At 32.5% G+C, this 12,734-nt stretch overlaps 1 protein-coding gene across 1 annotated transcript in view; it reads right to left on the reverse strand.

Moving 5' to 3' along the window:
• Window positions 1-12,734, reverse strand: part of LOC139488815 (integrator complex subunit 10-like) — a 195,579-nt gene that overhangs the window by 115,627 nt on the left and 67,218 nt on the right. Inside the window, exons 5-6 of the mRNA XM_071274746.1 lie at window positions 2,239-2,320; window positions 1,677-1,829 (exon numbers count right to left, since the gene is read on the reverse strand). Of these exons, the coding sequence (XP_071130847.1) occupies window positions 1,677-1,829; window positions 2,239-2,320 (235 nt within the window). The remainder of the gene's footprint in view (window positions 1-1,676; window positions 1,830-2,238; window positions 2,321-12,734) is intronic.

The raw sequence follows: 12,734 nt of genomic DNA on the forward strand, positions 1-12,734 counted from the left end.
AGTATCCCACCTGGTGTAAATGGAGAGCTTGCAGATAGTATCTTACCTGGTGTTAAGGGAAAGCTTGCAGATACTATCTCACCTGGTAATAATGGAAAGCTTGCAGGTACTATCTCAACTGGCGCATGTTAATGGAGAGCTTGCAGGTACTATCTCACCCGGTGTTAATGGAGAGCTTGCAGATATTACCTAACCTGGTTTCAATGGAGAACTTGTAGGTATGATATCACCTGGTGTTAATGGAGATCTTGCAGGTATTACCTCTTCTGATGTTCATAAAGAGCTTGCAGGTATAACCTAACATGGTGTTAATATAGAACTTGCAGATATGATCTCACTTGGTGTTAATGGACAGATTGCAGTACTATCTTACCTTTTGTAAATGTAGAGCTTGCAGATACTCTCACACCTGATTCTTATGTAGAGCTTGCAGGTATCATCCACCAGATGTTAATGGAGAGCTTGCAGATAGTATCTCACCTGGTGTTAATGGAGAGCTTGCAGATAGTATCTTATCTGGTGGTAATGGAAAGCTTGCAGTTACTATCTCACCTGGTAATAATGGAAAGCTTGCAGGTACTATCTCACCTGGCGCATGTTAATGGAGAGCATGCAGGTACTATCTTACCTGGTGTTAATGGAGAGTATGCAGGTATTTCCTAACCTGGTGCCAATGGAGAGTGTGCAGGTATCATTCCACCAGATGTTAATTGAAAGTGTGCAGGTATTATCTCACCTGGTGCTTGCAGGTACTACCTAACCTGATGTAAATGGAGAGTGTGCAGGTATTATCTCACCTGGTGTTAATGGAGAGTTTGCAGATAGTATCTTACTTGGTGTTAATGGAGAGCTTGCAGATACTATCTCAACTGGTGCATGTTAATGGAGAGCTTGCAGGTACTATCTCACCTGGTGTTAATGTAGAGCTTGCAGGTACTATCTAACCTGGTTTTAATGGAGAGCTTGCAGGTACTATCTAACCTGGTATTAATGGAGAGCTAACAGGTACTTTCTCACCAAGTGTTAATGGAGAGCTTGCAGATAGTATCTCACCTGGTGTTAATGGAGAGCTTGCAGATAGTATCATACCTGGTGTTAATGGAGAGCATGCAGGTATTACCTAACCTGATGTCAATAAAGAGTGTGTAGGTATTATCTCACCTGGTGTTAATAGAGAGTTTGCAGATAGCATCTTACTTGGTGTTAATGGAGAGCTTGCAGACAGTAACTCACCTGGTGTTAATGGAGAACTTATAGATACTATCTCACCTGGTAATAATGGAAAGCTTGCAGGTACTATCTCACCTGGTAATAATGGAAAGCTTGCAGGTACTATCTCACCTGGTGCATGTTATTGGAGGGCTTGCAGGTACTATCTCACCTGATGTTAATAGAGAACTTGCACATAGTATCTCACCTGGTGTTAATGGAGAGCTTGCAGGTACGATCTCACCTGGTGCATGTTAATTGACAGCTTGCAGGTACTATCTCACCAAGTGTTAATGGAGAATGTGCAGGTATTATCTCACCTGAGGTTAATGGAGAGCATGCAGGTATTAACTCACCTGGTGCATGTTAATTGAGAACTTGCAGGTACAATCTCACCTGGTGTTAATAGAGAGCATGAAGGTATCATCACACCAGGTGTTAATGGAGAGCTTGCAGGTAAATCTCACCTGGTGTTAATGGAGAGTTTGCAGGTACAATGGGTGGTTGTGTAATGTACATAACATAAAACTCCACAGCCAGCTGTAACCAATTATGAAACTGAGATGTTGGTAGTTCAAATTTCTTCTTCTTTTGTAAAACTAATGGTAAAACATCACATACTGAAAGTAAAGATCTCAACATTCTGTAAATTCAGACATTTTTGGCCAAATGTTATAAAACATTTGGAACTTTCTTAATGTTATATTGTAAGCTTTTGTTTATGATGAATAATTTTAAGTTGTTTCCTCTTTTTTTTTTAGATCAATTTGTTAAAATATGTGAGTTGATCAAAGAAGACTTGGACATGTGTTTCATGTAGTTTTCAAATAGAACAAGTAGAAATAGCAAAGTTCATGAAAAATCAAAATAAAAGGTGCATCACTTCATGCAACAATGTGATAAAAAAAAAATAACCTAACTGGCAAAACACAATTTTGAAAATGCTGAGTGAATAAGTTTAGGCATGGTTAAATATAAATAGAATATACAAAGTTATATCTCAGAACGTAGCAGTGTAGTCGTATTTACCCAACAATTTTCTGTAACAATTAACTGGAGATTTCATATTAGCATCCCATTCTGCTTTTTGTAATGTTCCAACTAACTTTAGCTGTAAATACAAAATTGCCTTGAATTTATATAAACCATTTTTATTTAAACAATAATAAATGAACAGAGTCCCAATTATGTTTTAATTCACTTTGTTTAAACAGGCTTAAAATATTTATGTGTTAAAATGCCCCCTCAGTCATGGTCTATTGACTTTGAAACTTTTGCTCAGTTTACATGTATTAGTTTGTAATTAGGTCTTGTTTATTGTGAACCACTTGTGGTAGGTCAATGATATTTGGTATGCAGGAGTGGGTTTCAAAAAAATACTTAAGACTAAGATTTATCATAAGTCATGAACAATTCAGTATACTTACAATCAACCTTAGTCGTAAGTTTTTTTGTGAAATCGACTCCAGTCGTATAAGCATTGGCACATATTATTTCCATGGAGATAATTTGGCCCTGCCCCTCAGTCATGGTCAATTGACTTTAAAACTTTTGTTTAGTTTACGTGTATTAGTTTGTGATTAGGTCAGTTTATGGGGAACCACTAGAAGTACTCTGGTCAATGATATTTGGTATGAATATGTGTAAGCATTGGCATATCTCATTTCCATGAAGATTATTTGGCCCTGTTTGTTTGGTTTCACCTTTAAAATTTTGTGTAATGTGTGTCCAAAATTAGGGAAATTTTTACCCCTGTTTTGCGAGTTCTTCAAATGTCCGGTGATTTTGTGCATGTCTTCCAAAAATTCTTTATTTTGAATAAAAGGAAAGGTTTTATACTACAAAATATAGTTATATTTGAAGCAAACACACTGCCAAGGATACAGAGCAAATTTTATTTCAATCTGATATAAATTTGAATTATATTTATATAAACATATTTTATCTGATGATGCATTTTATTTTTAATGGAAATTGGCTAAACATGGCAAATCATGTAACGGGATTACAAATGTAAATTAAATCTTGAAATTATCAATTGTATTCTTTTCTATCCCTTCAAAAGGCTAAAACAATAACAAGAAAGATTTTATATCTGTCACAATGTCAATTCACATATGTTGTAAATAGTCAAATGTGTTATACCAGAAGTAACAATGTCAAGTCACATATGTTAGAAAAAGTCAAATGTGTTATTTTAGATGTTACAATGTCAAGTCACATATGTTGTAAAAAGTCAAATGTGTTATAACTTATACCAGATGTCACAATGTCAAGTCACATATGTCAGAAAAAGTCAAATGTGTTATAATTGATGTTACAATGTCAAATCACATATGTTGAAAAAAGTCAAATGTGTTATACCAGATGTCACAATGTCAAGTCACATATGTTGTGAAAAGTCAAATGTGATATACCAGATGTCACAATGTCAAGTCACATATGTTGGAAAAAGTCAAATGTGTTATACCAGATGTTACAATGTCAAGTCACATATGTTGTAAAAAGTCAAATGTGATATACCAGATGTCACAATGTCAAGTCACATATGTTGGAAAAAGTCAAATGTGTTATACTAGATGTTACAATGTCAAGTCACATATGTTGTAAAAAGTCAAATGTGTTATTACATATACCAGATGTCACGATGTCAAGTCACATATGTTGGAAAAAGTCAAATGTGTTATACCAGATGTCACAATGTCAAGTCACATATGTTGGAAAAAGTCAAATGTGATATACCAGATGTCACAATGTCAAGTCACATATGTTGGAAAAAGTCAAATGTGTTATACTAGATGTTACAATGTCAAGTCACATATGTTGTAAAAAGTCAAATGTGTTATTACATATACCAGATGTCACGATGTCAAGTCACATATGTTGTAAAAAGTCAAATGTGATATACCAGATGTCACAATGTCAAGTCACATATGTTGGAAAAAGTCAAATGTGTTATACTAGATGTTACAATGTCAAGTCATAATATGTTGTAAAAAGTCAAATGTGTTATTACATATACCAGATGTCACGATGTCAAGTCACATATGTTGGAAAAAGTCAAATGTGTTATACCAGATGTCACATATAATGTAAAGAGTCAAATGTGTTATACCAGATGTCACAATGTCAAGTCACATATGTTGAAATAAGTCAAATGTGTTATATCAGATGTCACAATGTCAGTCACAGATGTTGGAAAAAGTCAAATGTGTTATACTAGATATAACAATGTCAAGTCAATTATGTTGTAAAAAGTCAAATGTGTTATTACAAATACCAGATGTCACGATGTCACGTCACATATGTTGGAAAAAGTCAAATGTGTTATACCAGATGTCACAATGTCAAGTCACATATGTTGGAAAAAGTCAAATGTGTTATACCAGATGTTACAATGTCAAGTCACATATGTTGTAAAAAGTCAAATGTGTTATAACATATACCAGATGTCACAATGTCAAGTCACATATGTTGGAAAAAGTCAAATGTGTTATACCAGATGTCAAAATGTCAAGTCACATATGTTGGAAAAAGTCCAATGTGTTATACTAGATATAACAATGTCAATTCACATATGTTGTAAAAAGTCAAATGTGTTATAACATATACCAGATGTCACAATGTCAAGTCACATATGTTGGAAAAAGTCAAATGTGTTATACCAGATGTCAAAATGTCAAGTCACATATGTTGGAAAAACTCCAATGTGTTATACTAGATATAACAATGTCATTTCACATATGTTGTAAAAAGTCAAATGTGTTATACTAGATGTTGCAATGTCAAGTCAGATATGTTGTAAAGAGTCAAATGTTATACCAGATGTCACAATGTCAAGTCACATATGTTAGAACAAGAATGTGTCCCCAGTACACGAATGCCCCACTCGCACTATCATTTTCTATGTTCAGTTGACCGTGAATTGGGGTAAACCCTCTAATTTGGCATTAAAATTAGAAAGATCATATCATAGGGAACATTTGTACTGATTTTCAAGTTGATTGGACTTCAACTTCATCAAAAACTACCTTGACCAAAAACTTTAACCTGAAGCGGGACAGACGGACGAACGAACGAACAGACAGACTGACGAACGGATGCACAGACCAGAAAACATAATGCCCCTCTACTATCGTAGGTGGGGCATAAAAAGTCAAATGTGTTATTCTAGATGTTACAATGTCAAGTCACATATGTTGTAAAAAGTCAAATATGTTATTACTTATACCAGATATTACAATGTCAAGTCACATATGTTGTAAAAAGTCCAATGTGTTATACCAGATGTCACAATGTCAAGTCACATATGTTGGAAAAAGTCAAATGTGTTATACCAGATGTTACAATGTCAAGTCACATATGTTGTAAAAAGTCAAATGTGATATACCAGATGTCACAATGTCAAGTCACATATGTTGGAAAAAGTCAAATGTGTTATACCAGATGTTACAATGTCAAGTCACATATGTTGTAAAAAGTCAAATGTGATATACCAGATGTCACAATGTCAAGTCACATATGTTGGAAAAAGTCAAATGTGTTATACTAGATGTTACAATGTCAAGTCATAATATGTTGTAAAAAGTCAAATGTGTTATAACATATATCAGATGTCACGATGTCAAGTCACATATGTTTGAAAAAGTCAAATGTGTTATACCAGATGTCACATATAATGTAAAGAGTCAAATGTGTTATACCAGATGTCACAATGTCAAGTCACATATGTTGAAATAAGTCAAATGTGTTATATCAGATGTCACAATGTCAGTCACAGATGTTGGAAAAAGTCAAATGTGTTATACTAGATATAACAATGTCAAGTCAATTATGTTGTAAAAAGTCAAATGTGTTATTACATATACCAGATGTCACGATGTCACGTCACATATGTTGGAAAAAGTCAAATGTGTTATACCAGATGTCACAATGTCAAGTCACATATGTTGGAAAAAGTCAAATGTGTTATACCAGATGTTACAATGTCAAGTCACATATGTTGTAAAAAGTCAAATGTGTTATAACATATACCAGATGTCACAATGTCAAGTCACATATGTTGGAAAAAGTCAAATGTGTTATACCAGATGTCAAAATGTCAAGTCACATATGTTGGAAAAAGTCCAATGTGTTATACTAGATATAACAATGTCAATTCACATATGTTGTAAAAAGTCAAATGTGTTATAACATATACCAGATGTCACAATGTCAAGTCACATATGTTGGAAAAAGTCAAATGTGTTATACCAGATGTCAAAATGTCAAGTCACATATGTTGGAAAAACTCCAATGTGTTATACTAGATATAACAATGTCAATTCACATATGTTGTAAAAAGTCAAATGTGTTATACTAGATGTTGCAATGTCAAGTCAGATATGTTGTAAAGAGTCAAATGTTATACCAGATGTCACAATGTCAAGTCACATATGTTAGAACAAGAATGTGTCCCCAGTACACGAATGCCCCACTCGCACTATCATTTTCTATGTTCAGTTGACCGTGAAATTGGGGTAAACCCTCTAATTTGGCATTAAAATTAGAAAGATCATATCATAGGGAACATGTATACTAAGTTTGAAGTCGATTGGACTTCAACTTCATCAAAAACTACCTTGACCAAAAACTTTAACCTGAAGCGGGACAGACGGACGAACGAACGAACAGACAGACTGACGAACGGATGCACAGACCAGAAAACATAATGCCCCTCTACTATCGTAGGTGGGGCATAAAAAGTCAAATGTGTTATTCTAGATGTTACAATGTCAAGTCACATATGTTGTAAAAAGTCAAATGTGTTATTACTTATACCAGATATTACAATGTCAAGTCACATATGTTGTAAAAAGTCAAATGTGTTATACCATATGTAACAATGTCAAGTCACATATGTTGTAAAAAGTCAAATGTGTTATAACTTATACAAGATGTTACAATGTCAAGTCACATATGTTGTGAAAAGTCAAATGTGATATACCAGATGTTACAATGTCAAGTCACATATGTTGTGAAAAGTCAAATGTGATATACCAGATGTCACAATGTCAAGTCACATATGTTGGAAAAAGTCAAATGTGTTATACTAGATGTAACAATGTCAAATCACATATGTTGGAAAAAATTAATTTGTTATACTAGATATTACAATGTCAAGTCACATATGTTTGAAAAAGTCAAACATGTTATACCAGATGTTACTAGGTCAAATCACATATGTTGGAAAAAGTCAAATGTGTTATACTAGATGTTACAATGTCAAGTCACATATGTTGTAAAAAGTCAAATGTGTTATACCAGATGTTACAATGTCAAGTCACATATGTTGTAAAAAGCCAATTGTGTTATAACTTATACCAGATGTCACAATGTCAAGTCACACATGTTGGAAAAAGTCAAATGTGTTATACCATATGTCACAATGTCAAGTCACATATGTTGGAAAGTCAAATTTTTTATACTGGATGTTACAATGTCAAGTCACATATGTTGTAAAGAGTCAAATGTGTTATACCAGATGTCACAATGTCAAGTCACATATGTTTGAAAAAGTCAAACATGTTATACCAGATGTTACTAGGTCAAATCACATATGTTGGAAAAAGTCAAATGTGTTATACTAGATGTCACAATGTCAAGTCACATATGTTGGAAATGTAAAATGTGTTACACTACATGTTACAATGTCAAGTCACATATGTTGTAAAAAGTCAAATATGTTATACCAGATGTTAATGTCAAGTCACATATGTTGTGACAAGTCAAATGTGTTATACCAGATGTTACAATGTCGAGTAACATATGTTGTAAAAAGTCAAATGTGTTATACCAGATGTTAATGTCAAGTCACATATGTTGTTAAAAGTCAAATGTGTGATACCAGATGTTAATGTCAAGTCACATATGTTGTGAAAAGTCAAATGTGTTATACCAGATGTTACAATGTCGAGTAACATGTTGTAAAAAGTCAAATGTGTGATACCAGATGTCACAATGTCGAGTCACATATGTTATAACCAGATGCTCTGCAGGGCAAAGCTATATACGACCGCAGAGGTTGAACCCTGAACAGTTGGGGCAAGTATGGACACAACATTTAAGCTGGATTCAGTTCTAAATTTGGATTGTGATTAAATAGTTGACACAGCATAGGTTTCTGACACAGAATGATTGTGGTCTAATGAACTTAAAATATTTTTTTTTGTCTTTGAACAATTCACTATGCTGTTGAATATTAATCCTCTCAAAAAAATGTTTGAAGAAATTTTCTTTTTGTTTATGAAATCTGAAATGAGAAAAATTTAACCCCCTCCCCCCCCCCATTTTTTTTTCACATCCCCCTTTCCCTTTTTCCAAAACTGATCTCAATTCAAATTCCTAATGGAGTTTGCAACAATAACTACTCATTTAAATACATCATAAAATATTAAAATGTAAAATAAAGTGCTTGTTATCACTGAATGGTAAAGATTGTTTTAATTTATCATATGGTAGTAAAAGTGAATATACATTGTATATTGTATAAAACAATGATTTAAGTTGATTCAACTACTATTTTGGACAAAGAAAGATAACTCCAATTGAAAATTTCTTGCTATTGCACAATATTGTGCAATTAGATATTTCTTGCTATTGCGCAATACTGTGCAACTGAAAATATTTGCTATTGCACAATATTGTGCTATTGCACAATATTGTGCAATTGAAAATTTCTTGCTATTGAGCAATACTGTGCAATTGAAAATTGCTTGCTATTGCACTTGAAGATTTCTTGCTATTGCTGAATACTTAATATAATAATTTTGGATCCTGATTTGAACCAACTTGAAAACAGGGCCCATAATCAAAAATCTAAGTATATGTTTAGATTCAGCATATCAAAAAAGCCCAAGAATTCAATTTTTGTTAAAATCAAACTTAGTTTAATTTTGGACCCTTTGGACTTTAATGTAGACCAATTTGAAAACAGGACCAAAAATTAAGAATCTACATACACAGTTAGATTTGGCATATCAAAGAACCCCAATTATTCAATTTTTGATGAAATCAAACAAAGTTTAATTTTGGACCCGATTTGGACCAACTTGAAAACTGGGCCAATAATCACAATCTAAGTACATTTTTAGATTCAGCATATCAAAGAACCCCAATGATTCAATTTTTGTTAAAATCAAACTAAGTTTAATTTTGGGCCCTTGGGACTTTAATGTAGACCAATTTGAAAACGGGACCAAAAATTAAGAATCTACATACACAGTTAGATTCGGCATATCAAAGAACCCCAATTATTCAATTTTTGATGAAATCAAACAAAGTTCAATTTTGGACCCTTTGGGCCCCTTATTCCTAAACTGTTGGGACCAAACCTCCCAAAATCAAACCCAACCTTCCTTTTATGGTCATAAACCTTGTGTTTAAATTTCATAGATTTCTATTTACTTATACTAAGGTTATGGTGCGAAAACCAAGAATAATGCTTATTTGGGCCCCTTTTTGGCCCCTTATTCCTAAACTGTTGGGACCAAAACTCCCAAAATCAATCCCAACCTTCCTTTTGTGTTCATAAACCTTGTGTTTAAATTTCATTGATTTCTATTTACTTATACTAAAGTTATTGTACGAAAACCAAGAATAATGTTTATTTGGGCCCTTTTTGGCCCCTAACTCCTAACCTGTTGGAACCAAAACTCCCAAAATCAATCCCAACCTTCCTTTTGTGGTCATAAACCTTGTGTTAAAATTTCATAGATTTCTATTCACTTTTACTAAAGTTAGAGTGCGAAAACTAAAAGTATTCGGACGACGACGACGACGCCAATGTGATAGCAATATACAACGAAAAATTTAAATTTTTGCGGTTGTATAAAAAGTCAAATGTGTTATAACTTATACCAGATGTCACAATGTCAAGTCACATATATTGGAAAAGTCAAATGTGTTATAACTTATACAAGATATTACAATGTCAAGTCACATATGTTGGAAAAAGTCAAATGTGTTATACCAGATGTCACAATGTCAAGTCACATATGTTGGAAAAAGTAAAATGTGTTATACCAGATGTTACAAAAAACCTGTGTTACAAATATAATTTCCCTTATATTTGTAAAAGATAAATTGTCACTTTATGGCAATATTTTTGGAGGATTTTTAAACAATTAATTAATCAATTGCCAAAATATTGGTTACATAAATTGAACTAGAGGCTCTTAAGAGCCTGTGTCGCTCACCTGTTACTGTATTTACTGATGTCGGCCATCTTGGTTGGTAGGTGGGGTCATTAGACACTTTTTTAAAAAAGATACCCTAGTAATAATTGTGGCCAAGTTGTGTTAAATTTGGCCCATAGTTTTAGAAAAGAAGATTTTTGTACAAGTTACAACCAGATGCTCCGCAGGGCGTAGCTTTATACGACCGCAGATGTTGAACCCTGAACGGTTGGGGCAAGAATGGACACAACATTCAAGCTGGATTCAGCTCTAAATTTGGATTGTGATTAAATAGTTGACACAGCATAGGTTTCTGACACAGAATGAATGTGTTCTAATGAACTTAAAATTTTTGTTTTCTCTTAGAGCAATTCACTATGCTGTTGAATATTAATCCTCTCCAAAAAATGTTTGAAGAAATTTTCTTTTTTATTTATGAAATTTCAAATGAGAAAAATTGAACCCAATTTTTTTAATCACATCCCCCTTTCCCTTATTCCAAAACTAATCTCAATCAAAATTTCTAATGGAGTTTGCAACAATAACTACTCATTTAAATACATCATAAAATATTAAAATGTAAAAAAACTGCTTGTTATCACTGAATGGTAAAGATTATTTTAATTTATCAGTTGGTAGTAAAAAGTGAATATACATTGTATATTGTATATAACAAAGATTTAAGTTGATTCTGGACAAAGAAAGATAATAATAATAATAATAATAATAATAATAAATTCTTTATTTAAAGAGGGTAACTCAATTAGAAATAGTCTAATTTTCATTGAGGCCCTCAAACAAAATACATGCATACAGTTAACATTCATACATTCATACATTAATTTACAATATATATTACTAGTATATACACAATTCAATCATTGAAATATACAAAGGGTAATAAATGACAATATTTGATATAGTTTTGTTAAAGGAAAACAAATTAGTTGACTTGCATATAATTTTCAAGAAAATGATTATAACTATGTTTCTTGAATAATTCCACATTAGGACATTTTTTTATTTCGAGTGGTAAATTATTCCATACTTTGGTTGCAGAATAATGAAAAGATTTTTTATAAAAATTTGTATTTGGTCTTGGAACAAAAAGATCATTATTAGAGACAGATCGTAAGTTGTGGCGTTGCACATCATCAATATTTAGTATTGCTAAGTAATCAGGTGTTAGCCCATTTACAATTTTATACATTAGAATTGATTGTTGGTATTTTATTCTTTTGGTAAAAGATAGCCATTTTAAAGAAGAAAACATGAAATTAGATGGAATAGAAATATCGCATTCCAGTATAATTCTTGCTACTCTTTTTTGAAGTTTTATGATTCTATCTGAATCTTTTTGTAATAAATTTCCCCAAACTGAACTACAATAGTCTATATATGGTAGAATATATGCATTATAAAATAGTTCCCTTGTGTGTATTGGCAAATATACTTTAATTTTATATAAAAGTGATACTTTAGATGAGATAATTTTACATATACGATCAACATGATCTTCCCAGCTTAAATTTTCATCAATGTCTATTCCAAGTAATTTGAAAGAATGGACATTCTCAATACATGTTTCGTTGACGGTAATACATAATTCTGATAGTAGTTTTAAGTTTTTGTTTTGAACCCAATTTCATACACTTAGTTTTTTGTGCATTGATTTTCATACTGTTATTGTTACACCAAGATTGTATAGCATTTAAATCATTTTGCAATATGCTGTTTATTTTTTCAATGTTTTTATCATGAAAATGCAATGTTGAATCATCAGCATATAAATCCATATTGGATTGTTTAACATGAAGTGGTAAATCATTTATATATATTAAAAATAACAGCGGACCTAAAATAGAACCTTGAGGCACTCCATACTTTACAAACGATTTATCAGATTTAATGTTAGCGTATTGGACTTCTTGTTGTCTGTCAGACAAATACGATTTTATCCAATCTATCATATGTTTTCCGATATGATAAAATTTTAACTTTTCTAGAAGTATGGCATGGTTTATAAGGTCAAAAGCCTTACTGAAATCTAAAAACACTGTACCAACTATTTCTCCATTATCTAAATATTTTAACCATTCGTTAATTAGTTTAGTTAGCGCTGTTTGGCAGGAATGACCTTGTCTGAAACCTGACTGGGCGATATGTAACAATTTTTTATTGTTAAGGAATTCATATAACTGTGTACATACATGTCTTTCGAAAATTTTAGATATGATATTCAAAATAGAAATTGGACGATAATTTGAGGGAATATCTCTTGGTCCTCCTTTATGTATAGCAGTTACTCTT

Source organism: Mytilus edulis, chromosome 9, assembly GCF_963676685.1.
Source record: "Mytilus edulis chromosome 9, xbMytEdul2.2, whole genome shotgun sequence".
NCBI lineage: Eukaryota > Metazoa > Mollusca > Bivalvia > Mytilida > Mytilidae > Mytilus > Mytilus edulis.